General features: G+C 33.4%; 2 protein-coding genes across 4 annotated transcripts; one reads left to right on the forward strand and one right to left on the reverse strand.

The window, feature by feature from the left end:
• Positions 1-940: 940 nt before the first annotated feature.
• Positions 941-4,566, reverse strand: LOC106664955 (astacin-like). The gene is made up of 3 exons (XM_014391060.2): positions 3,863-4,566; positions 1,688-1,926; positions 941-1,207 (listed from the first exon to the last, which is right to left on the reverse strand). The coding sequence occupies exons 1-3, from the start codon at positions 4,273-4,275 to the stop codon at positions 984-986; spliced, it is 876 nt and encodes a 291-aa protein (XP_014246546.1). The 5' UTR covers positions 4,276-4,566; the 3' UTR covers positions 941-983.
• Positions 4,567-9,736: 5,170 nt separating this feature from the next.
• On the forward strand, positions 9,737-26,157 carry LOC106664909 (pre-mRNA 3'-end-processing factor FIP1). Of its 3 annotated transcripts, XM_014390985.1 has the most exons (12): positions 9,737-9,987; positions 10,085-10,523; positions 10,579-10,684; positions 13,498-13,664; positions 13,740-13,869; positions 13,929-14,275; positions 21,794-21,900; positions 24,852-24,951; positions 25,140-25,232; positions 25,358-25,464; positions 25,541-25,683; positions 26,091-26,157. In XM_014390985.1, the coding sequence occupies exons 2-11, from the start codon at positions 10,296-10,298 to the stop codon at positions 25,677-25,679; spliced, it is 1,524 nt and encodes a 507-aa protein (XP_014246471.1). In that variant the 5' UTR covers positions 9,737-9,987; positions 10,085-10,295; the 3' UTR covers positions 25,680-25,683; positions 26,091-26,157. The 3 variants fall into 3 exon arrangements, with proteins under 3 accessions (XP_014246471.1, XP_014246474.1, XP_014246475.1); XM_014390988.2 differs by lacking the exon at positions 26,091-26,157 and having other exon boundaries at positions 10,582-10,684; positions 25,541-25,931; XM_014390989.2 differs by lacking the exons at positions 25,140-25,232; positions 26,091-26,157 and having other exon boundaries at positions 25,541-25,930.
• Positions 26,158-26,213: the final 56 nt, after the last annotated feature.

The following is a 26,213-nucleotide window of genomic DNA, read 5'->3' on the forward strand; positions in this document are numbered from 1 at the left end:
CGCCTCAGTCAGTCTTTGCAACTTCACTGAATGAACAGTTGCGATCCTCTTTTTGTCCAGTCTCCGAAGAACTTGACAGTGGCGACAAATAGGCAAGAGGGCGCGGGAATGGGATAGGTTGTTAGTTGCACTTCACCGTTCCCCATCCGCTACCCCGTGCGTATTCGAGGGACTCCGTCAGCGTAGTCTCAGCCTCCTCGAACGCTATACGCTTCGGTGGTCCGATCCTTCGTATCCCGCGAGGCCGGGGTTTGCAAAGAAGGTCATACGCACAGGCGTCGGTGGATAGCTGCCTCAACTTGAGTTCAACCAAAACCTGATCAACTCTAACAAAGTCAGTCAGGCTACGCTACTTAAAAAGTACACATGTATGTACATAAAACCAACAACCCGCATCTTGAGAAAGACCCAGTAAGTGTCCCTGTGCCGGTTCAACATGAGTTCACCGACTCTCAGGCCAAAACCTATCATCAACTAACTCTAAAAAACACCAAGTGGGTGAGCAGTTCTTCCTCATATTTTGTACATGGGCATACACATATGTTAATCCGTCTGGAATAAAATTCATAGGGGATCATTTATAAACCAACTAGCACACGCTCTGAAAAGTTCATAAGAACTGGTAACATCGTTTCCGAGTTTTGGCGATAACAAGGAATTGACCACAAACAGACAGGGAACCAAATTCGTTCAAAAAGGTCTGAAGCGTAAAATGCGAGTGGAAATTTTGGATTTGGATGACAAAAATGTTTTAGATGTCCCGCATGAACCTTCGATAGTTTGGAAGCACAATAAAATATCGTACAATGTTAACGAAAGATGTGAGAAGTTATGTAGAACTGTTAACTCTTTAGAAAAAGAATATTATAAAATGAAAAAATATTTCTTTAAATATTTTTTTGTATTTCTATAGTTTCTTAAGAAAAATACAAGAGTAAATGTAGTACATAAAAAGTTAGAAAAAATTTACGTTTCTAATATGGTCAGTGCTTTTTGCATTTATACATCCGCCTGATTTTCTGCACGTCCTGGTGCGAGACGCTCTCCCTCTGGCCCAGTTTGACGCCTGTCTTTTTCGGAACGATGGTCGGCTTCTCGTTGACAGAAAACGCGGTTGCAGAGTAGTGCATGACGCTCGAGTAATCGTACGGGATGCCGAGGTCGTCAGTCTGCGATTGCTGCGCTTTGTCGAAGTTGTTCTTACGTCCTGGAGACACAGAAACCTTTAATTATACCACCTTTTGGATAACAAAAGCAAATTTGAAATTTCGCGTAATTTAAACAAAAAATGATAATCCGATCGACAGACTTGATCATATCTTCCTTCCAGTATTTATACCAAGCTAGTTGTTGGTGTAGTGATGGCAGACCTGTCCTTCCCACATAGTCCTTCGAAAAACCAGCAAATATGAATATTTACTTCATTCATTATTTTTATGAGATTTTAATTACAACTGGTATAATTTTTTTAATAATTTATCTACTAGAGCAAGACGATAAGCAAAAAGGTTATCCGAAGGATTATTTAAATTGAAACATTCATCGATAGAAAGATCTATCGAAAATTATTGTGCAAATAGGGCAGATTATAAAAACCCTATGGGCAGCCGACTGAGTAATTATTCGCGATTAGAACAGTCGACTTTTTCCTATCGCCAGTATTTCCGGACGTTGTCTCACTTATTACCTGGTTCTATGTTTTCAAAGTGGATTGTGACGAAGTTGTCCCTTTCCCAGCGGTTCTGCTCGTGAAGGAATCCGATGGCGTGCATCATCTCGTGCATGACTGTGCCCTTCTGCACGAGGCATCCGGGCGACTGCAGGTTGAGCTCTTGAGCACCGCCGACCCTACCGACGGAAGACCAACAGCCGGTGTTCTCGCTAGTTATCAGGAGATAATCTGCCTCTTTCGTCCTGGGTACAAATCTGAAACAGCGTTATCGACTATGAACTTAACTGGGACAGCATATTAAGGTGTAAGTGTAAACCAAAAATAAGCCAAGTGTAAAATAAAAATAAGTCTAAATCTGGCTTGCACAAAACGAGAACTGAAGAAAACCCTTTGGCTAGCCGAATTTCCGAGTCTAAGCAGCTCATTGAGTATGGATGTACTCTTGTGAACTACGTTAAAAACAGGAATTAACAGCAACGTTACCGAAGTTCGACATTTTGGTCATCCCAAGTTAAAAAGACTTACACTTCCTACATCCTCCAGATGTCTGCCCCAAGCTTATATACAGGGTTGCAACAAGCTCAAATGGCTGCTGCCTGGTAGGCGGAAAAATTGCTAAAGCAGTGGAAGTGGAAACATTCGTTAACCTGGCATTACCTGCAAAGGCTTCTTTCTGCTACTTCAAGTTTATAAATATTCCTCCGGAGTCTGCAGTGTCTGATCCAACTATTATTGAGTCCTAACACGCCCTAGAATTAGCAATGTGCCGTTGCTCTGCAGTGGTTCTTTGATGAACTTTTTCGCATACCTAGTCCTAGAAGCAGAATGCCTAGAACACAGAATGCGCATAGAAGTCCTAGACTATAGAATGCCATAGAACCGAGGACTTAACCCATTGTCTGATGAATCTACGATTTTAGCAGTTTGGTACGCCGCAAAAGGGTTCTGTTCTTATGGTTGTCCTCATCGAACTTATCTTGGGCAATTTATCAGCCTCTTCGTATAATAGTGAGTTTTTGTTTCCCCATTTCCCAATGTCCCAATGTCCAAACTCAGCCTGCGTACGATCTATTATCTTATTTAAGTACGTATGAATTAGTATTCTATGCTGCTATGAACTTTAACAGCAATGTGTTTTTTCGACCTGCCTATCCTGACTGCTAGGGTCTGCGAAATGCGTGTAGGTTTCCCGCGTACCCAAGGGGAAATCTCACGATGTATTAGTAATATTAATAATGTTGAACTGGTTAATTAATTATGTTAATTAATAATGTTAATTAATTATGTTGGTTAATTAATAATGTTGAAATATTTCTTCGTGAAAAACTGGAGATGCCGAAACGTGACTGATGACCAACCAGGAAAGCCAGACCAAAATGATCGGAAACAACCAAACTACTGGATCTCCTACTGGGTCCGTGTACAGTTGTGAATTTCCGTTAGACGGACCATCTCGTCAAGTAGACCCAGTGCCTGTTCAACTGTAATTTTAATTTTTGGGTAAAAAAATCAATGTCATATATGGGATTGCGATTCGAACACGCTCTTTGGAACTATACCCTGAGCGAACAACCCTCACCAAGACTGGCACAATCACTGCTGCAACTGGAGAGGGCTAAACGCAGAGGAATGGTAAGACTACTAACCGGTCACTGGCATCTGAGAAAACATCTACACAACATGGGCATATACAATTATGATCCCAACTGCAGATTAATAATGAGGAGGAAGAAACAGTCACACATATCATCTTCGAATGCGAAGCAACACCTCAATGGAGATTCAACCTAACATACGAAAAAACTTAGGGAATGAAATTAAAGCAGCGACAGTCAATGACCTGATACTTCTCAGGAGAAAGATAGAATCTATTGCCCTGAACTAAAGAACTAGGAAGGTACAATAAGCCAGAAGGCTACAGTGCCTGGGGAGTACAAACCCCGCTTCCTAGTATCCTTATTACCATACCATACCATACTATACAACAAATTAATAAACTAGCAATATTTTATGAATTTTAATATTTATAATGTGCAATTTTTTTCGTTTCTGATCGTCCTAGTTTATTTTGATCTAAACGATTTCAATTTACCAGATTACAGGTATATCCTGCAGAACGACGAAGTTAATATGATAATTTTCTGCAGCAAGATTAGGCGAACGTGATATAGATAGTTAAAATGATTTTACCTGATACAGGTCAATTTGTGGTATTCTTTCATGGCGGCATCGATGGTCGCTCTGTCCTTGGCGTTGAAAGAAGCTCCAAAGACGTACGGGATGACACCTTTTGGCCATCTGGCCGACTTCGCCTTCAGCCCATTCCTGGATTTAGGCGAGGGGAAGAGTATGTCTCCTTCGGCGTAGGCCCCGAGTTCTTCAGGGTTGTTTTTGTGGGATGGGAGCCACCTGGAGACGGCCTCACCCGTTTTGTTGTCGGGCCCTTTCCAGAGGTTGTCACCGAAACCGTTCAGATACTTCATGATCCCAAGATCTTCGTCGTCTTCTCCGCTGTCGCTGATGAAGTTGCTGAAGAAGCCAGGCCGACCGGCTACCAAACTGGCGCCTATCAGTATAACCACGAAACTCCGGTGCATGTGCATGTCTCGTTTGCTGAAACGACTCGACGTCGCCCATTTATAACCGAATTATCTCGCGTGGCCCGTTCGCTTAGATATACCCGAAATATCAACGTCCGGTCGGATCCGGAGAAAAATACAATCACCTGAGTGTTCTCATACATAGTTATCAGGAATCCGATGGAAATTAATAATATGTTTTCTGGTTGACGAATGTCCAGTAAAAATGTTACAGATAAAACTGAAAGACGGGTGTCAACTCCGTTTGCGATATCTTCCTTAGCGTGTGAATAGCCGATACTGACAAACCTGGAATAATCTTTAGATTATACACATCCTGTAATTATAGGAGACAATGTTTTGTTTATATACGCGATAAAAGAGCCAAACACAGGTTTGTGTTGTTTTCAAATAGCTAGCTAGTGTAAAATACTATATTTAATATAGAATTACTAGGTAGGAGTGCTGTACACTTTCGCTTTAATCAGGCTAAACAAATTTTTAGTTAGGTTTCTTGCCTTCCATTAACATGACGACTATTGTTCAATTAATTATCTTTAATGATAACATGATAATTGATATATCATTTGGGATCCTGCATATATTCCCCATACCGTGTTTAGACTTCTAAACCCAGAGGTTTGCCACTACTATGGTGCAGTATGTAAATGAGTACTAAATGAACAAATATTTTTTGTTAAAAAAACTCGAAAATGAAACAAAAAGCTAAAAAAATTGAAAATCAGATGACCAGAAGTATCTGAAATAAATGTTTAAACGTAATAACCACCAGCGTCTTATGCGAGATCATCAACTTCATGAATGAATGAATAATAGTATTTATTTACATGCAATACAACAAACTCAAAATATGTTACAAAATACATGGACAACAGTCCGTCAGCCGGAGTTGATGTGAGCAAACACAGAATAATAATAATAAACATACATGAAATAATTAAATTAAATTAGTCTATGAACATACTAAAAATACTGCGATTAAATTAAACAAACTTACAAAAATTAAATAAATGAATAAATCAAAAATAATAAAAATAAAGCAATACTATAGAAGAAAATCGAAGAAATAGTAATAATAAAAGCTAACAAAATAAAGAGATATTGTAAAACATTAATAATTAAAGTGTTGGACTAGCTCGAATCTGTAAGTCCAAGCATGGCGAGCAAATCTGATGAGAGGACGACACAGACGGCCATCATTTAACATTGCTATGAGTGCGGGCCTGGTCAGCCTCGCCAGGCCAACGTGCAGGTCGCGAATCTTGCAGAATCGAACATTCGGCGACAAAATGAAATGTGTTTTCCACCGCTCTGGAATTACATAGAGGGCACAATTCAACTACTTTTTCCATCCATGAAGTGTAATTTAAGAATAGCAACTCGCACTTCAATTTAAATAGCCAGCGGAGCTCTCTAAACGACAGACCACACGACCGGTCCGCAATCAGGCTGCATATGCCCGCACAATGATCAAGTTCCGGATATAATGTAAAACGGGACGGGACTACAGCTTTTTTCTGAAGCTCCTCATGGTGTGCAGATTTCATTTTACTCAATAAGGTGGCCAATTGGCCACTCCATAATGACATGTCTTCCACAGTCAATTCACAATTATATCTCTGAGCCAGATCAATCCAATTCCTAAACCAGAAAGTTTTGGCTTTTATTATTTCCAAGGCAGAGATTCTTGGCAATCTATGAGGAGGTAAGTATGTAACCTCGCACTAACATGTAATTCTAACATGTTTTCTTCTTTCCTGCTATTTAGTTTTTCTTTTTTCTTTTCTAGAAGTGGCAAGGATAATGAACTCAAAACCTTTTTCTTTTGCTTTTATTCTTCCACTATGCATTTCGGGGCCATTTTCCCGGCTTCTTCTTCTAACCCTCGACGGGACTTGCTAATAAATCGGACACCATTTTTTTTTAGCCCCAAGTTTTTTGCCAGAGTGTGTACACTGATTGATTCTGGACGAGAAGAAATTGGCGTCATTGAAGTTGAAGCACTTGGCACTGGTTGCTGAATGCTGCGTATGGGACGGATTTTTCCCGTGGGAAACTTCAATCTGCTCCCTATGAGCATTTATCCCAGCAAAACCTAACCGCGAAAAAAAGGTCATGTTCCAGAGCCCATCCAGAAAAAAAAAAAAAATGAGCCTATCAATGTAGTGATATCTACACTGTGGCCAAGACCGTTCTTTTTTTAGCCCTTAACATGAGAGAACTCCAAAGGAAAAGTTCTAGACACCCTCCCCAAAACAAGGCGACGTCCACGATGCTGTAGCGGACAAAAAAGTATGCTATCTCAACAAAAACCTAATGCTGAAAAAAGGCCAAGTTCCAAACCCACTCCAAAAAAAATTTGCCTAACAAAGTAGTGATGTCTATATTGTGGCCAACCTCACTTCTCTTCTATTTTTATGAGCAACATTGTTATTTTATTTCCTTAACATTTGGCCAGTTTCTGAATGAGCAATGAATCTGGGACTTTTTTTCTTCTGAGTTCTACCTCCCCTTCGCCCACCTCTCTTGTGTGAGCACACATGGTCCTGACTTTTAATCGTGATATCGCTACTTTGATAGGCTGACATTTTTTGGGAGGGAGTCTGCAACTTTTATTTTTTCTTTTCAGTTTTCTCAAGTTATGGATTAAAAGAAAGAACGGACTTGCCGACAGTGTAGATATCATTACATTGATAGACTAATTTTTTGTGTGTGGGTCTTGAACTTGGCCCTTTTTCACGTCTCGTTGGGATATCATACATTTTTGTTCGCTTCAACATGGTGGACTTTTTTTTCTTTCTTTTTTTTTTTTGCGAGAGGGATCATAGTTAATCAGATGAACTCCCTGGAGGCTTATCAACCTAGACAAATTACGCTTTGGCCATACGAGAATATTGAGTTACCAACGTCTAATAAAACATTTGACAAACTTAATCCTTGACTTGACTTTTATGAATGGTATGGCGTAAGCCAAGCAGAGGAAATTGAATCTGTGCGTATGACATGAAACTTAGTCGGAATCCGTTCTGTCATGCACTAAGCCATGCGAGGACGCGAGGACTTCATCTTGATTTTATGTATAACGAGCGGTTGTCAATGGGGAGCAGTAATTTAAGAAAATTGCAATATTCAGATTTTTTCTTTTACTCACTATAAAAAAAAACCTACCATTCTTCAAATTTCACGGTTCTACCTATACGGGAATTACGTTATAATTTTGATGGTCAGTGAGTCAGTCAGTAACAAAAATGCAAATGTTGAAATTCTCCCCTTCCGAAAAGGTTTGATATTAAGTGCTCAAATTTTTATACAGTCCTAAGCGACCTAAGCTTAATTAATGTTTCAAATTGCAAAAACCCCTCTTAAGAGAAAGTAGAAATATGAGGGTGAGAAAAACCGAGTAATACCTTTTCTAGAAAACTGCTCAATCGATTTCTATTTATTTATTTTATTCAGCGTATCAAAGGGTTTATTTTGCTAATACAGTTTTCCGATTAATTAAGTAAAACATTTTTTACAAGTTTTGGAAAAAGACCTTTTAATTTTTGGCAGTTTGTAAAAAAGTAACGAGTTGGTTTTAACACTTTTCTTCCTAGCAAAATAAAGTTTTTCGGTGATAAACATATACAAAAAATTAGTACAACTGTTGTAAATTTGAATTGTAAAAGTTCAAGTTGATTTGAAAAAAATTCAATTAGATTTCAAAAAATAGAAAACCTCTTTTCTGGTAAAAATTCAATTTGATTAGAGAAAAAGATCAATTTGTCAAGTAAAAGCTCAATTTGATTTGGAAAAACTGAATTCGTCTGATAAAAGTTCAATTTTTATTTGGAAAAATTTAATTTGTCAGATTAAAGTTGAATTTCGTTTGGAAAAGATCAATTCGTATTGGAAAAAATTAATTTGTCTGGTAAAAGATAAATTTATTTTGTTATTTCTAAGTTAAAAGTTAAAAAGTTATTTCTATTATAATAAGTTCTATTTGAATTTTTAAAAATTCAATCTGGTTTTGAAAATTGCAATTTTTTTTAGTAAAAGGTAGATTAGATTTGAGAAAAAATTATTTTTCCTGGTAAAAGTTCAATTTAGTTTGGAAAGGTTTAATTTGGTTTAAAAAAATCGATTCGTTTTGTAAACGTTCCATTTGACTTGGAAAAATTCGAATTTTTCTAGTAAAAGTTCAATAGCATTTGGGAAAGTTCAATTTGAATAGTAAATGTTTAAATTGATTTGAAAAAAGTTCAAATAGAATTTGTCAGGTGTCGAATTTTATTTGGAAAAAACTTAATTTGTCTAGTAAAAGTTCAATTTTCTTTGGAAAATGTCCGTTTTATTGGTAAAAGTTCAATTTGATTTGGAAAAAAATTTATTTATCTGAAAAAAGTTCAATTTTTTATGGAGAATTCAATTTATCAGGTAAGAGTTAAATTTTTATAGAAAATTCAATTTTTTTAGATAAAATTTTAATTTTTTTATGGAGAATGCAATTTATCAGGTAAAATTTCAATTTATCCGGTGTTCAATTTTTTATTGAGAATTCAATTTGTTTGTTAAAATTTAATTTTTTATGGAAAATTCAATTTGTCAGGTAAGTTCCTTTTTTTAAAATTCAATTTGTGTAGTAAAAGTTCATCTTATTTTAAAATTTAAATTGTCCCGTAAAAGTACAATTTTTTATGAAAAATTCAATTTGTTTGGTAAAATTTAATTTTTATGGAAAATTCAATTTGTAAGGTAAAAGTTTTGAAAAATTCAATTTGTCAGGTAAAAGTTCCTTTTTTAAAATTCAATTTGTCTAGTAAAAGTTCATCTTATTTCAAAATTTAAATTGTCTGGTAAAATTTAATTTTTTATGGAAAATTCAATTTATCAGGTAAAAGTTGAAAAATTCAATTTGTCAGGTAGAAGTTTCTTTGTTAATAATTCAATTTGTCTAGTAAAAGTTTATCTTATTTTAAAATTTAAATTGTCAGGTAAAACTTCATCTTTCTTTTAAATTCAAATTGTCATGTAAAAGTTCATTTTTTAAATTTAATTTGTGTGTAAAAGTTCAGTTTTTTATGGAGAATCAATTTGTCCAGTAAAAGTTGAATTCTTTTGGAAGAATTCAATATCTGATAAAAGCTGAATTTATTTGGAAAAAGTTCAATTTGTATAGTAAAAGTTCGATTTAATTAAAAACATTTAGTTCAGTTTACTTTAGAAAATATCAATTTGTCTGCTATAAGTTCTATTCGATTCGGCAACCTAAAAATTGTTTGTAAAAAGTTCAATCTGATTTGAAAAAAGTTCAATTTTTATAGTAAAAGTGCGATTTAATTTAAATAAAATTAGTTATAACAAGTTCGTTTTGAAAAAAAAATCGTAAAATTCGGTAAAAGTTTAATTAAAAAAACTCGTTTGCCTGGTATAAGTTCAATAAAAAAAATATTTAAAAAATCGATTTTTCAGGTAAAAGTATGTTCTAGTTGATTCCACAACCTTTAATTCATTGCCAAAAGTCCAATTTTGTTTGGAAAAAAATTCAAGTAATTATGTGGTACATGTGTTAAAATAAAAAAAAATAATAATAAATATGAGAGATCATGTTTCCTTTCATTGTTAAAAGTTATTCAATGCAATAAATATTTTATTTCTGTTCAATGAACTATTACAATTGTTAAAGTTATATAATATTTAACTGAGTATTAAGTTGTTCTAGAGGCATCTCCGTTGGTCAGTATAATTGTATTTACTTATAAAACAATCAAAAAAGTGCTTTTATATTTATATTTAAAGTATGAACTCGATTTATTTTTTTTTGTTTGTTTAGGGATGAGTAATATTTAAAAATGAAGATAATCGTTTAGCCGATGTCTGCCAGTTGTGTGAGAGCCTGTAGGAGAACCTGCCGTCTCTAAGCCTCATCCCGGTTTTCAGGTTAGGTAAACGGAAACCTATCTCGAGTCGAATCGAGTCCACTTCGCGTCTTTAAGCCCAAAGCCCCCAGAGACAGAGAGCCGTTTTAAGCCAGAACTTCAGAGATGGCAGAGCCCGAGCCGGACGATCCGATGAACGAGGATCAGTGGCTGTACGGCGATTCGACCGGAGACGTGGAGCCGCCGAAGCTCCCGCAGGAAGAGGAAAAGGAGCAGAAACAGGAAAAAGAAACGGAACAGGAGAAGGAACAAGAAACGGAACGGGAAGAGGGAGAAGCAGAGGACGACGAACCGCCCCCGACTGAACAGCCGGAAGGACAGCAAACACCGCAGGTACTCTCGGTGTTAAGGTTTGAATCTCTGCCTGTCGACTAATCTGTTTCCTTAGCAGGGAGAAGAACAGGAAAAGGAACCCTTGGAAGAAGGAGAACAGCCTGATCAGGGCAGCGATCAGATTGAGAAGCCGTCTGAAGAAGGTGGCTCTCCTAGAGAAGGTTTGTATTTATTTTTTCAAAAGGGTTATTTTACTGCTCATATTATATTGTTTAATTCTCAAATGTATGTTATGTATGGTTTTTTATGTTGAACTGATTGATGCTGACCTCTTTACTTGGTCTGTCAGGCTCAATCTGACAATAACATGCGAATGCACTGAAAAAGGCGTTAGTTTTTTGTTTATTCAGGCAAAAATGATGGGAAAACCATCAATAATACAAACAAGCTTATTAATTCTGTCGTAAAGTTTGTTTGTATAGTGGGGTGATGAACCTGTAATTTGGTCATGATCTTTTTGGTCTGTCAAATTTATTTCAGCATTTTCCCATCTTCAGTGTTGAGTTCGTGTGATTTATGTGAGGCAACATTCATTTATAAGGTTGTGGGGGATGGGGATACATTGGCGCTATCTTTGTTTGTCGATACCTTTGATGGATTAAGTTCGGTGGAAGATAAGCAGATCAAAATGATTGGTAACTACCTAATTATAATTTTTAGCTTGGTCGTTTCTTATTATTTTGGCCGTTCATACATTTTTTGTCTTTTCGCTCTCTTCAGAGCCAAACTACAAGTGATCACCTTGCAAACCATGAGAGAAAATCGCTTAATATTGAAGTGTAGTATTTTGAAATGAATGCCACCGATCACTTTACTGTGTACATATATTCTCGCTGGTTAAAATTTTACGCACATTATTGTCGGTATCTTTGGTGGATTAAATCTGAGTGACACACCAACAAAGTGACTATACTCACCTGATCGAAATGGTAACAACCAAAGTAAAATTTGTAGTTTACTCATTTCTTATTACTTTTGTGTGTGTTATTTCTATGAAATAAGTCTCTTTTGTAACGTCATGAGGGATGGCATGCAGGCGTTGGCATTATCTTTGTTAAAATTATATTGTATAAATTCCATTTGGTTTTGAAAACTCAGTTTGTTTAAAAAAAGTTCAATTTGATTTAGAAAAAATAGATCTGTTTAGTAAAAGTTCAATTTGGTTTAAAAAAAAATCAATTTGGTTTAGTAACAGTTAAACTTATGTTGTATAAATTCAATTTGGTTATGAAAGAGTTCAATTTAACTGGTAAAATTACAATTTCATTTGGAATAAAATTCAACTTGGTTAAAAAAAAAATCTCTTTACATTGTACAAGTTCTATTTGGTTTTTACAACTGTCAATTTGTTTTTAAAAATGTTCAGTTTGATTTGCAAAAATATTTGATCTGTTTGGTAAAAGTTCAGTTTGATTTAGTAAAAGTTAAAGTTATATTGTATAAGTTGCATTTGGTTTTGAAATAGTTTAATTTATCTGGTAAAAGTTCAATTTCATTTGGAATAAAATATAACTTGGTTAAAAAGTAATTCAATTTACATTGTAAAAGTTCATTTTGGTTTTGAAAAGTTAAATTTATCTGGAAAAACTCAATTAGATTTTGACAATTGTCAATTTTTTATTTATTTAGAAATCATGAATGCGGTCTTGTGTGATGTAGGTTTCAGAAAAACATTTTCTTTATCGTGCCAACGTGATTGAATATATAAAAAAATATATTTTGCATTGTATAAATTCACTTTTCCACATCCCAAATGTAATTGTTATATGTAAACAATGTTTGTAAATCCCAGGCCCTGAAGATGATCTCAATAAAGATCGAAACGTTGGCACGAAAAAGAAAATGTTTTTCTGAAACCTACATCACACCAGACCGCATCTCACAATTTCTAAATAAATATCGATTAACGGTCACTAATCAACACACAATTGTCAATTTGTTGAAAAAAGTTCAATTTATCTGGTAAAAGTTCAGTTTCATTTGGAATAAAATTCAACTTGGTTAAAAAATAATTAAATTTACATTGTAAAAGTTCAATTTGGTGTTGAAAAGTTAAATTTGTCTGGAAAAACTCAATTAGATTTTGATAATTGTCAATTTGTTGAAAAAAGTTTCAACTTATCTGGTAAAAGTTCAGTTTCATTTGGAATAAAATTCAACTCTGTTACAAATAAAATAATTAAATAAAAATAAATAAATTTGCATTGTAAAATTCAGTTTGGTTTTGAAAAGTTAAATTTGTCTGGAAAAAGTTCAATTAGATTTTAACAACTGTCAGTTTATTAAAAAAAAGTTATTTGATTTAGAAAAAATTGATCTGTTTGGTAAAAGTTCAGTTTTGTTTAAAAAATCAATTTGGTTTAGTAACAGTTTAAGTTGTATTGAATAAGTTCCATTTGGTTGGGAAGGAGTTTAATTTATCTGACAATTAAGTTATAAAGTTCAAATTCATTTGAAATAAAATTAACTCAGTTAAAAATTAATTTGAAATAATAATCAATTTGCATTAAAAGTTCAATTTGGTTTTGAAAACTGAGAATTTGTTAAAAAAAAGTTCAGTTTGATTCAGAAAACAATTCAACCTGTCTGGTAAAAGTTAAATTTGGTTTAGTAAAAGTTAAAATTGCATAAGCTCCATTTGTTTGTAAAAGAGTTTAATTTATCTGGTAAAAGTTCAAATTCATTTGAAATAAAATTAACTTGGTTAAAAAAAATTGAATTTTCATTGTAAAAGTTCAATGTAGTTTTGACAACTGTCAATTTGTTAAAAAAAAGTTCAATTTAATTTAGTGAAAGTTAAAGTTAATAAAATTTAACTTGGTTGAGAAAAAAAATTATTATTATTAAACAAAACTTCAATTTGATTTAGAAAAAATAGATCTGTTTGGTAAAAGTTAAAGTTTATTGTGTATAAGTTTAATTTTATTTAGAAAATTTATAGTTGATTTAATTGTAATTTAATTTTGATAATTAGCTGGTCAGATTGACGCTGGCCAAGATGACGAAGATGAAGAAGATGACGATGACAGTGAAGATGATATAAGAGTTACAATCGGCGATATAAAGACAGCACCTCAGTATTCAAATATTAATATAAAGAGAGGAGCTGTATTATCATCAGGGGTGGACAAACTGAATAAAGTAACCAGCTTTGTTTAGTGCAGTTTATGTTTTATGTCTGGTTTGTAGTTGTAAATTTGATTTGAAATTTGGCAGATACAACCTGGAAAATTTTCTATTGAAGAATTTGAAAGCATAGGAACAATTAATGGCCTACCAGCTCATGAGTTTAGCATTGACGCACTCGAGGAAAAGCCTTGGAGAAAGCCTGGTGCTGACATAACAGGTAAGAAGTACAATTGATGTATATTAGTTCAAGAAAAAAATAAAAATAATGTGTTTCAGATTATTTCAATTATGGTTTTAACGAAGACACATGGCGGGCGTACTGTGAAAGGCAGAAACAAATGAGGGTGCATGAGTCGGGGGTTGGTCTCGGTGGACTTGGTGTTTCAAGAACCAATCAGGCTCTAACAATCATCAATGACAATTCAAAATACTCGTCATTAAACAATAGTAATATTGTTGTAAATAATGCTTCGGCCACGACTACCGGCGTGATGTCAGCGGCTCAGCGCAAAGCAGGGCCGCCTCCTGGGCCACGAAGGAGTGGTGTAATCGACGTCATCGGTGTTGGTGGAGTGGCTTCAAGGCGCACCACAGACTCTCCACCGAAAGAAAACGTCATCCAGGTGTGTTATAAATTTAAAATAATTCTAGTTGTCATTTAGATAAAGTAAATTTTAAATGTCCTTTAGAATAATGAAGTGGTGGGATTCTAAACATTTATAAGCTATTTAATGATTGTGGTAATTCTAGTTCCTGTTGTCAATATTTTTTAACCCATTTAATGCGGGACCGAAATCTGAGACCTTCACCCAGCTACTGATTTTTTTTTCCATGAGACTTGATAGGTTGATTCTATCTAGATTCTAATTATTGGCAAATGATGTTTTACAACTCAAAAGTGCATTTTTGTAAGGTTTTAGTTCGTGACTCCACATTGGAATCAACCATAAGTGGCAAAAGTCTGAGTATGCAAACCCACAACTCAATATCTTTGGTCTTATTTTATTAATTATTTAGAATTTTTGTTTTTTAAATCATGTCAAAAATTTATTTTGACGACTTTTTCTCCACCAATGTGTTAATGAGGAAAAATATTTGCTGAACAAAAAAGAAGAAAAACACTTATTTTTAAATAAGAACAATTTTTTCCCTCTAATATTTACAGTTGTTATAATCCGTTTTTTTTTTAATTTTTACAAAATTAATTTAAAAAGAGAATAAAATTATTTAAAAAACAGCAACACCATATTTACTATAATAAAATTGTATATTTACTATTTTTTCACTCATTTGAATTGTTTCAAATAAAAAAGTTAAAAAAGAATATAACTAAAATAAAATTAAATTAAAAAAAATAAAAACCAAAATAATGAATATTTTTTTATTACTTGCATGATATAAAATTTTTGTTTTCATGAAATTAAAACAAAAAAACATGTTTAATGCATATGTTGCATGCATACATCCCCGGCTTGTTGCAACCCATCCAGAAAATGTCCAAATGGTCCCAGCTGTAGTGATTCTGAAAAAAATATTATTATTGCACATTGTAGTAAAATAAAAATACAAATCAAAATTTAAAAATAACTGTGACGCAGTTGATGAATTTTGTAAAACAATATTTACCTGGGTCATCCTGGCTTTCTTCAATTACATGAAAACGGAGGTAAAATAATGTGGAAAAACGTTTTGAAGTCTCAGAGAGAGGGGCTTGACTTCCTCTGTAGTCACTTGCATTGAATGTGTTAAATATATTGAACATAAAACCTATGTTTTGTAATTTGGTCATTGCCGATAATCGCGGTCTGCCTGTCCGCTATGTGTTGGTCTGTCAGACACGTTTCATTGATACATCTATTTTTATAAAATGCAATTATGCCCTGTCGAATTTTCGACCATATCTCACATTTGCATAAGCTGAAAAATAAAACAATTAAAATTACTTGGAATGTAATCAAAGCCATCACAAATACAGATAAGTTGAAAATCACTCTCCATGACGTAAAAACAACATGTAAACCCATCGTAGGTGAGAAGCCTAACACTACAGATCAAAACAGGAATGAGAGGCAGAACAAAATGATCAGAATCATCTCTGATATCAACCATATATCTCAAGAGGAATTTTAAAAAATCTAATAATATGTTACTATCTTAGATCAGTTATAAATGGATACGAACAGGATTACCACAATCCAGCTGCTATGATATTCCATAATTAAAATTTTGTTAATTGAAATTTCTTGACATAAGATTTTTTGTTTAGTTGCCTGCCCCTGCTGGGAGGGATTTTGTTAGGCCGCCGACAAATATCTTACAAGTACTTGCAATTTCATTTCTGTTTGGCTTTAATTTTCTTTCCCTTCATTATCGAAAATCGACTGAAAACTTGATAGAAAAGCCCTTGCTGAATAATAGTACAATAATAGTCGATGTAGATACTTTTGCTTATATTTCATTGGAAAACTGTTGACGTACGATCGCAAGAAATGATTTTTAGAAATGTTGAAGGTTGGGTGAGTATGTAGATTCACTTTTTTTAAATGGTGGTAAACGCTGGTGGTAGATGACATCATTTACAAAAAGTAAAAAACAAAAACAAACATATTAAGTAATAATAAAAATAATAAAGTATATTTAGTATTTAAAAACTTTTATAGCAAGTTTGCACGTCTATCAGTTTGATACTATTAGAGGATACATAATGTACAAATTAATCAAAATTAATCATTTAGATTAATGATATATATGCTGTTATATAATTTATTAGTCCTTGTAAAATATCTATGCACAGAAAAACAAAAAAATAATAATAATGTTACAACTTTTGCATGGTATTTCATTTTATATTAATTTTTCTCTCTCTCTTTCTCTTATTTTTCCAAGAGAATAGGACATTGCACAACAAAATTATATGCATCTTCTTTACCAGACATAGAGAATGTGGGACATATGGTTTTTATTTTTTAAAAATAAAAAAAATCCTTGTCATACTTCCTGATTACTGTGAATGATTCCGTTCTAACATTAGGAATGGCCAAGGAGACTGACAAAGGGAGCTAACAACATGGGGTCACTAATATTAACAAAACTTTTGTTTGCAATACTAGATTGAAAAATAAATAGACATGATGATCGACAAATTAAAAGAAGTGAAACAATCAAACAGTGGGCCATGGAGAGAATGGATAAAAAACAGAGAATAGTGTTGACTCGACTGTGAATAGGCCACACCAGACTGATGTATGGTCAATTCCTTATTAATAAAAGCCCATGGAGATGTCCCCTGTGCAGCATACAAGCAACCGTTAAACATATACTGATCCATTGCAAACAATTGGCACGCAACTGTGGCCTTTCTTCTAGTCTCATAGCAAAAATTAAAACAGCAGTGTCTGCAGCAAAAAGTTGATTGAATCCCTGATGCAAACAAATATGACCACATGTAATGTTTTTTCCTACCTGAAAATGTATGATGCTGATGATGTATTTATTAGCGTGAGTGTTGAGTAAGTGTGAGTTGTGGCAGAATATAGAGTACCCCACAGACCCACCAAACTAGGTTAGGATTTTCCTATGATTTGGCCCACTAAATTGGGTTAGGTGTTTTTAGGCTGGAATGGGGGCACAGGCAAAATATTAATACCCCTGTGGCTCCCCAATTTTTAGTTGTAATATGGCATGAAAACTTATAATCAAAATGACTGTATTTATTAGTGTGAATGAGGGCAGGCCTTCAGCAGAATATCAATTACCTGAAACCCACGAAAATATGTTAGGCTAAGTATCAAGGTTTAGGTATATATTAGTTATAGAGCCTTTTTACCATGTGTGAAGGGGTAATTATTATGAGTAGAAATCAAGTCCCAGAAGTTTCATCAGAAAGATGCTACGCTTACTGCAGGGGAAAAATGTGAGATAGTGGTAATAGCCCTGGTAGCTAGTTGGCTGGTGAGAGGGGGGATGGGTGTATTTACATAACTTTTCAAAAAATAAGTTTTTCCCTTTGAATACCATTCAACTTTTTTCTTTGTTATCTATAAGAAAATAGTATGCAGAATTGTATTAAATGAGATTAGATGTATGTAAAGTTGCAAAAAGAAAATGACATTTCTAATAAAAGTGTTTCAGGTGTGTTTTAAGTACTCTATAAAGCCCTTAAATACAACTTTTTATGGCACACAAAAAAATAGCAATTAGGCTGGATTAGCAGGGCAATTTTTTCCCTCCGATGTCTTGTTCCACTTTAAAATGTATAACTCCAGTAGATTTTATCCAACTGTACAATAACTGTTGGAAACCTTGATTATTCTACATTGAACAATGTTTAGATTTTATATCATTATAAATGAGAAAAATATAGATGAAACCGACAAAAACACCTCAAACCTTTTATTTTATATCTCTTGTTCTAATTTATTTACAGAAGCGATGTTTGTGCTATTACATGTAGTTTATAGGGTTCTAAACCCCCATAAAGTTTCCCTTGGGGTCAGTTGAATAGTTTCAAAGTTATCACCGTTTTTTTTAATGATTTTTGAAAAAAATTAGAAGGGGGATGAAAAAATTGTACTGTTAGGTTATCGGGGTACAAAAAACAAATATTAACATCATTTCTTGCCATAAAAATAAATTTAACATACTTTACTTTGTTCGATCACGTCAAACTCGTAATTGGCAGCTAGCCGTAGCATGGGTATCGTAAATATTGAAAGACATAATTCATGACCAAAGTCACATTACGTTATTGTAGGTTATTTATTATTTATTACTTTTTTTATAATAAGAAACAAAATTGATATTGTTTTTTTCATCCCTAAATACCCCTGAATACAAATTTTTAGGAAAATTAAAACAAAAAATTGTTTTCCTCAATATTTTATTTAGTCTCCTTTTTTAAAATAAATAATCACAAAAATGATAATAACTTTAGAACAACTCCACTGAAAATTCAAAATAAATTAGAACGAGGGATATAATATAAAAGGTTTAAGGTGTGTTTGTTGATTTCATCTGTATTTTTTACACTTATAATGACATAATACGTAAACACAGACTGCCTGAAAGGAGAAATATTCTCCTTTCAAACAGTTGTATAAACATACAATTTAGATAAAAAACAGAGGAGTTAAGCATTTTTAAGTGCACCACGGGACATCAATGGAAAAAAAAGAAAATTCCTATTTGGGGGTTAAATGGTGCTTAATTTGAATCCGAATTTTTTTCTTGAAAAATTTAGTGTTTTGACCTACTTAACTACTGGTCATGTCTTTTGGTTTTTGTAACTTTTTATATATTTCTTCATATGTAATACGATCCTGCTTATAATTTTCTTATCCTATGAATAAAAAAATCAAATCGACTGATTGCTAATAACCTTGATATACATGAAAAGCAAGGGCAGGAAAAATTACTTAAATTACCTGAAATATTCTTTCCCTCAGCTCCTATGGCCCATTGACAAGAATGCAAGGACATGTCTCTAATAATTTTCGAACTTGTATCACCAAAACATTCAAAAGTTTCTTAAGGCAGTTTATAAAATGAAAAATACAGAGTAAAGTGGGCTTTCAATTTTTGTACAATTTACTATAGCATTACAACCTCTAAAAATGTATTTATAATTTGATAAATTTATTAAAATGTTAACACAAATATCAAGCATCGTATTCTATTGATAACTTGAGGACATCTCAACATATTTTATAATATATATTGCAAAAAAAGTAGACAAATATTGCTACATTGAAAGCTTTTTGATGCATATTTCATTATTATATAATTTTCCTCTTAATTAATAAGTTGATTCATTGAATATTAGTAGAAGGTCTGGCTCATAGTTAAAACTTTAAAATAGCATGGATTGTTATACTTACTTTACGAACTGTACAAACCAAGGTTTATCAATGAATTGTACATATGAATATTTATATTTTTAATATTCTACAGTGAGTTTTGTCTTTATCCTGGGGTTTAGCATGGAATTAATGAGCATGAAATAACGTTTATCTTCAATTTAAAAAGTTTTGAATCCATATTAGATAAATTTGTATTTAACCCTTAACCTCGGCAATGTGTCATATTCCATACAAGGTGTATTTTATTTATTTATTGTAACTTGTTGAAGTAGTGAGGAGCGGTCAGGTATGAAGTATTAAAAAAAAACATTTTTTAATTTTTTTGTTGTTGATGTTTTTCTAAAATATACTCACTACTTCAACAAACTATTGAGCAATCGCTAAATAACACACTTTTGTGAACACACTTCTAATTTAAAATTTGGCTGGTTTGAGTGTCTGAATCTAACTACACATTGGTTTTCAGCACAACTTTGCTACAACAAGCGAACCATAATTTTTTTCTGCTATTTACTTTTCAGTTACTTTTGGGCAACAATCTTATTTATTTCTCGGCTCATCCTTCAATTTTAATTGCCAAAATAATTTTTTCTGTGTTAAAATTAACTTACTTCTTGATATAACATTTTTTAATGTTAAAAACTATAAATGTTTGTTTTTATGACAGTTGCTTAATTAGACTGCTTAGCTTAGTAAGTCTTATTTTATTTAGTTTCATACCGTGGTATCTCGGGTTCTAAAGCAAGGGAGAGAATTTTCTTTCCCTCCTAAAAAAAAAGGTGTGGATTTTGATGTTGAGAGTGGGAAAAGATAAGCTGAGGATGACGAGATGGAAAATCAAAGCCAAGAACGTTCAAAGTCCTTGAATCGGAAGAGCATAAAGTTCTTGATTGTGAAGGGCATCATTTGGCTGTTGATAACTAACACTAATGCTAGTTGTGCACATGGAGGACACATGCCACGAAAAAACAGGCTGGCAGTGAGTGTGAGGTATTAAGGGTCAAGGAGGACTCGAGACCATTGTCGATTAAGTTGACGTGGCGGCTTCTCGGGTTGGGATGAAGTGAAGGTTCAACCAGTAGGGTTAGGATGGATCGAGAGGCTGATGAGAAACTTGTAATCAGGATCAATTGATAAAAGGAATGTTGAAGTCATTGTGGGTAGTGAAGTTTGTGATGTCTGAGGACTTTCTATTGGAAAGGTTCGATGCAGTGGATATTGGATGGCTTGACAAAACCCCACTCTGTGTTCAAAGTGGTCGCAGTAAAGGTTAGGTTATTGTTTCGGTCCTGAAGTCTTCGTAGTTGTCCAAGACTTCTGTTCATTTTTTGTCTCTTAAGTCTTATGTGGGGATTACACGTCAGTTTGCTGTCTAAGTATAGTACTAATTATTTGACTTGAATATATTGGTATCTCTTTGTTTTTGGAGTACAATGGAGGGCAAGACAGTTTTTTGTGAATGTACACTGAGTAGAGGACAAAATAGCACTATTTTCCGTGTAGATGGTTTAGGATGGTATTAGGGTGTATAGGTCAGCAGTATAAATGATATAAAGTATGGGACCAAAGATGCTTCCTTGTGGGACGCCGGCTTACTTCTGTCTGAATTCTGAGGATTGCCACACCTCACTCTGAAGCAGAGGTTGGTTAGATAGGATTTCAGTCGGTAGGAAGGGTTTAAGTTTAAACATGCCCAGTTGCCAGACCCCATCATAAGTCTGTGCTACATCCATGAATACACCCAAGCAATAATTTTTATTGAGCAGATAGTGCGACAACTGTGAAACCTTGTATCGTGGAATAATGAGGATGGCCGAATAGGTAAGAATTAATGATTTTATGAGTACCTAGGATGGGTTTTTAAGCATTTTAAAAGGAGAGTTGAAGGAAGAAGGCTGATGGTCTGTAACAGATGTGGTTGGAAATTTGTCATGATAATAATGATGGAATATTTCCATAAAAGAGGAAAGTGAGTGGTTGGAGGATGACATTATGTACTGTGGTTAGGTTGTCATTATTAAAGTTATCCTAGCTTATAACAGCTTTCCTGACCCTGTCAGCCATTTATTTTCACAGCTAATAGTAGTAATAACCTTGTAGGAACCGTTATAATTTTTTGCAACTTTGAGGGTTAAATTTATTCAAATTAAAAAAACCACAATATTTTGTACATAATTAATGCTTAATTAGGTATGGCTAGATCCGTTTGCATCCATTACATTGATACATTGATAAAATCTCATCATTTTCGAGATTATTGTTTAATTCTGTCTAATTATACAGGTTATGACTGCTGATAGAAGAGATTATGGCAGGAAGGGATTCGACATGTCTGTTCCTCCGCCTGGCTTTGAAGCGACACAACCCCCGATGGCTCCGGTAGTGCCCAAGTATGTATTTTATTTTTTATTTATTTTTTTAAACAACGCCTTGTACGTAGTAAAGAAAAAAATACAATTGGTACAAATTTCCTAGTTCAGAAGAAAACTATATACATTTGTATAACAAAACTACAGGCACCCTTGAGGTAGATTCTGTTTAAGGGTCGTCAGCAATACAATGGGACAAAAAGAAGGGCTGAGGGAAAACTAGAACATGGGGAACATAACATTACTAAACATGGCGAGAAAAAAAAAAAAAGTAATAACAGTTAAAACTGGCAATAATAGATTAAACAAACATGAAAAAGTAAGATTTTCCTTTTTAAATAGTAGGTACTTATTTTTCGTTTGGTTTTCAGCCACATACTCAAATAGCCAACATGACTTTTTCAGAAAATGTTTTGTAGTTTCTTTACCTTGTAGGGACCAACTTATGCCCTACATAGAGAAAACAATTCAACATAACTGTTAACAATGTTTTCTTATATTTCGACCTCAACAGTTTAACTTATGATTTTTCTTTCTTGAAGGTGGGATAATAGGTCATCTCAAAAAAAAACCACAACCAGTTTTTATTCACTTTTCGAATTTCTTTTAATCCTTCCTCAGGTGAGTTAACGCAATGGTTAAAACAGTGGTCGTCAATCATTAATATTTTATAACAGTTTATTTTAAAAAAGAGCCAGTGTGGTACATATTTAAGTCTTTCAGACTCCGAACAAATGTTTTAATAATTATTCAGAAATCGTGAGATGCTGTCTGGTGTGATGTAGATTTCAGAAAAACATTTTCTTTATCATGCCAACGTTTCAATCTTTATTGAGATCATCTTCAGGGCCTGGGATTTACAAACATTGTTTACATTTAACAAATACATTTAGGATGTGGAAAAGTGAATTTATACAATGCAAAATATATTTTTTATATTCAATCAAAGTATTTTTACTCACTCAAAGTGTTTGTCTTCTGTGTAATTGTGCCGTTTAATGTTTTAATATTTTGAACCTGACTAGCTAGTTGGGTGGATGGATGGTTAAAACATTTGTTCAGAGTCTGAAAGACTTAAATATGTACCACACTGGCTCTTTTTTAAAATAAACTGTTATAAAATATTAATGACTGATGACCACTGTTTTAACCATTGCGTTAACTCACCTGAGGAAGGGTTAAAATAAATCCGAAACGTTGTGGATAAAAACTGATTGTGGTTTTTTTGAGATGACCTATTATCCCACCTTCAAGAAGGAAAAATAAGCATAACTGTTAATTTTGGTTGGGGCAACACGCTATTTATATAACATCTCGTATCACATTTAAATTTTTTATATTTGTCGATATAATTTCCATCTATTAAAAAAACAACCTCACAGTTTGGAAAAGGTAAAATTATGATACAGGTAAAATGTGGTGTTCGAGAAAGAGAGTTTTTTTGTATTTGTATTTAAAAAACATTGCATGAATAATTTTTTCTATTTGGTTGTGGTTTTTTTTGCAGTTTTATGTGCACTCCCCCAGCATACCACAGCATATTGAATTTGCAATTGTATGAGGGCGTAATACACTGCTCCACAAAAAATGAGTGGTACACTTTGACATGTTGATATTTTTTTATAATTTAGGTATTCACTAAAATATTTGGTTAGTGGGAAAATAAAAATATCTCAAAAATAAAAAAATTAATTAAAAAAAGATATCTCTTTTGTGAACATAAAACAATATAAAACAAGCTTAACTATCTTTAGTAGGGTGTTGCTCTTATTACACACTCTAAACTTCTCAGCATGCTCATAATTAAGCTTTTAACGACTTCATAAGGATTTACATCCCAAATCTCAACTAATGTAGCTTTCAGCTCAGCTAAGACTGTAGGAGGGTTATTTTTCGTTTTACCCAACACCTGAGCTCATTCCAAAAGTACTCGATGTGCTTCAAATCAGGAATACCAACTACACACCATAGCAGAACCACCTCAGAATGACCTACTTCCGGTAGTGTAGCATTGGCTGTAGAGCTTTAGAGTTGCTCGATAAACTCGAAGATGTCCATCTGGTAAAAAAAAAGAAAACTGGGACTCATCTGAAAACATAACATTCCTTCATTACTATTTCCGTCCAATGTCAGTTCCCTTTGCAAACTCTAAGTGACGTCAGTCTCTACTGGTTGCTGGCCTTATGGGATGTAGAGTCTCCTTAGTTTTTCAGCGCTAACGACACATCCCGCACTGTTCAAAATCTTTGAGACGTTTCAGAAGCAGTGTAAAAACAATATTTCAGAGTATGTCGTCTGATAAAGTGGTCATCATCTGGTCCCTTTTCTCCTGGGCATCCTGATTCTGATCTCCGAGTACACCTTGCTATCTCCTGGTACCACTGGATGCCTGATAACTGACGTTTTAGGCAAATTTTTAAATACTTGTAGCATAACGCTGATTTCTTCCATCCTCAACTACTGCAACGGCATGGGCAACTTGCTCGCTGATGATTTTTGAATCGTTTTGTTTTGTGCCACCAACACAACTGTGAATAAAGGCATTTTTATAGGATTAAATTACCTTGATGATTTACATTGTGGAGATTTTAAATCAAATTATGAATTAAATGGTTTTGCCTCACTTTCAGCGACAAAAACAAAAAATAATTTTTTTAAGGTAGTAAAACAAAAAATATGGTCAGAACATTGTCAAATAAATAAATAAATAAAAATTTCAGTTTTTTTTTTTCTTTTCTTTTGTGGTGCCGTGTATATTTTAAGTAGCAAGGAGGTGTTACATTTGTTACATAGAAAATAAATTTATCTTAAACCATACGAAAATCATTTTTGTATTAAATTTACGAGAGTACCATTTTTAACAATCGTATTAAGGCCTAGATTTCTTGGACTTGATCCACGCATTTTTAAAAATTTGTTTAGTTAAAACAATTAACGATATTTTAACTAAGCATTTTTTTTTTAAATTTTAGTTATCCACCACATGGAGGGTACAACCAAGACTTCTACCAAGATGTCGATCATTATTATCAATCATACGAGCCAGCTCAAGACATGCAATGGAACAGCCAGGTAATTTTTTTTCGAATTGGATATGCATGACTCGACTAGCAGTGGATTGATTGCCAGCTTGTAAATAACAAAAATAAATACATTTGCACTTTTCTTAGGGTTTTGCACTCACCTCATATCGATTTTTTATTTATTGGTTCCATGATATTTAATTATAATTTTTTTCTTTGATTAATATTCGATTATAGGTAAGGAGCTCAAGGCATCGTGAGAAAAAGTCCCGTAATTCCTCTTTAATCCCTGATCATTCCAAAAGATCCAAGCCTGACAAATATATGCATGTTAGTAATCTTAGTGATGGTACTTTTTTTTAAATATTTATTCTTTGTATTTAGTTTCAGTTGGGTAAGGCTGACGAGGGGCTAATTTTGAATCGAAATTTCTTAACACTTTTTTCGAATTTCAGAATCCTCTGAATAAAGACGATCTACCTGGTGGCATGTCGATCAAACAGGAGCCGATGGACAAAAGCTTCAAAGACAGGGAAAGGGAAAGGGAGAGGCATAAAGAAAGGCGGGTTTAAAAATAAACTTTTAATTTTAATCTTTTAATTTAAAAAAATCTAAGAATTTATTATTAAATTTTCCAGGCATCGTCATCGCTCCCGAAGTCGAAGCGTCGACAGAGAGAGAAGAAGGAAGCACAAAAGCCGAAGCAGAAGCCCCGGACATAGGAGCCACAAGAAAAAAAAGTCAAAGAAATCCGACAGAAAAGACAACAGTGACTAAAATTGTAATGTAACTACAAAACTGTTCTTATTTTGAATAATGTATTTTATTGCGGTCGGTTGGTTATCTGAAAATTTCAAATTTGTTTCATTATTTTTCCTTTTTTGTTTTAATTGAATGTATATATTGTATTAATATATATACTCAGACACACACTCACTCACATACACAATAAAGATTCACACATTTGTATATGTAAGTGTATAATCTCTTTTAAAATAATATTGGTGATGAAATTTCATTTATGTATAAATCTTACATTTAAAAATATACATTTAATTATATTTATGTAAATTGAATTTTGTGTTTATTCGTATGTAAAAGTAGATTATAAATTTTTATAAAAATATATTTATACGTTTCTTTATTTTGCAAACCTCCTAATGAATATGCAATTTTATTAATTTTCAGGAAACTTGTTTGGATTCAACTTTTTGGAGGCTTCTTTATTATACAAATAAAATAAATATAAACTTGATAAAAAGTCTTTCATATTTATTTTCAAAAAAAAAAAAAAAAAAAGGTATAAGGTCA

This window comes from Cimex lectularius, unplaced genomic scaffold (assembly GCF_000648675.2).
Source record: "Cimex lectularius strain Harlan isolate CLEC.00 unplaced genomic scaffold, Clec_2.1 scaffold208, whole genome shotgun sequence".
Taxonomy (NCBI): domain Eukaryota; kingdom Metazoa; phylum Arthropoda; class Insecta; order Hemiptera; family Cimicidae; genus Cimex; species Cimex lectularius.

Excerpts from the sequence above, each read along its gene's own strand:
- LOC106664955 (XM_014391060.2), bottom strand. The coding sequence starts at position 4,275 with ATGCACATGCACCGGAGTTTCGTGGTTATACTGATAGGCGCCAGTTTG. Across the intron at positions 1,927-3,862 it reads CACAAATTGACCTGTATCAG|ATTTGTACCCAGGACGAAAG; the intron begins GTAAAATCATTT and ends ACGCTGTTTCAG. Across the intron at positions 1,208-1,687 it reads CTTTGAAAACATAGAACCAG|GACGTAAGAACAACTTCGAC; the intron begins GTAATAAGTGAG and ends CTGTGTCTCCAG.
- LOC106664909 (XM_014390985.1), top strand. The coding sequence starts at position 10,296 with ATGGCAGAGCCCGAGCCGGACGATCCGATGAACGAGGATCAGTGGCTG. Across the intron at positions 24,952-25,139 it reads ACATGCAATGGAACAGCCAG|GTAAGGAGCTCAAGGCATCG; the intron begins GTAATTTTTTTT and ends ATTCGATTATAG. Across the intron at positions 25,465-25,540 it reads AGGGAGAGGCATAAAGAAAG|GCATCGTCATCGCTCCCGAA; the intron begins GCGGGTTTAAAA and ends TAAATTTTCCAG.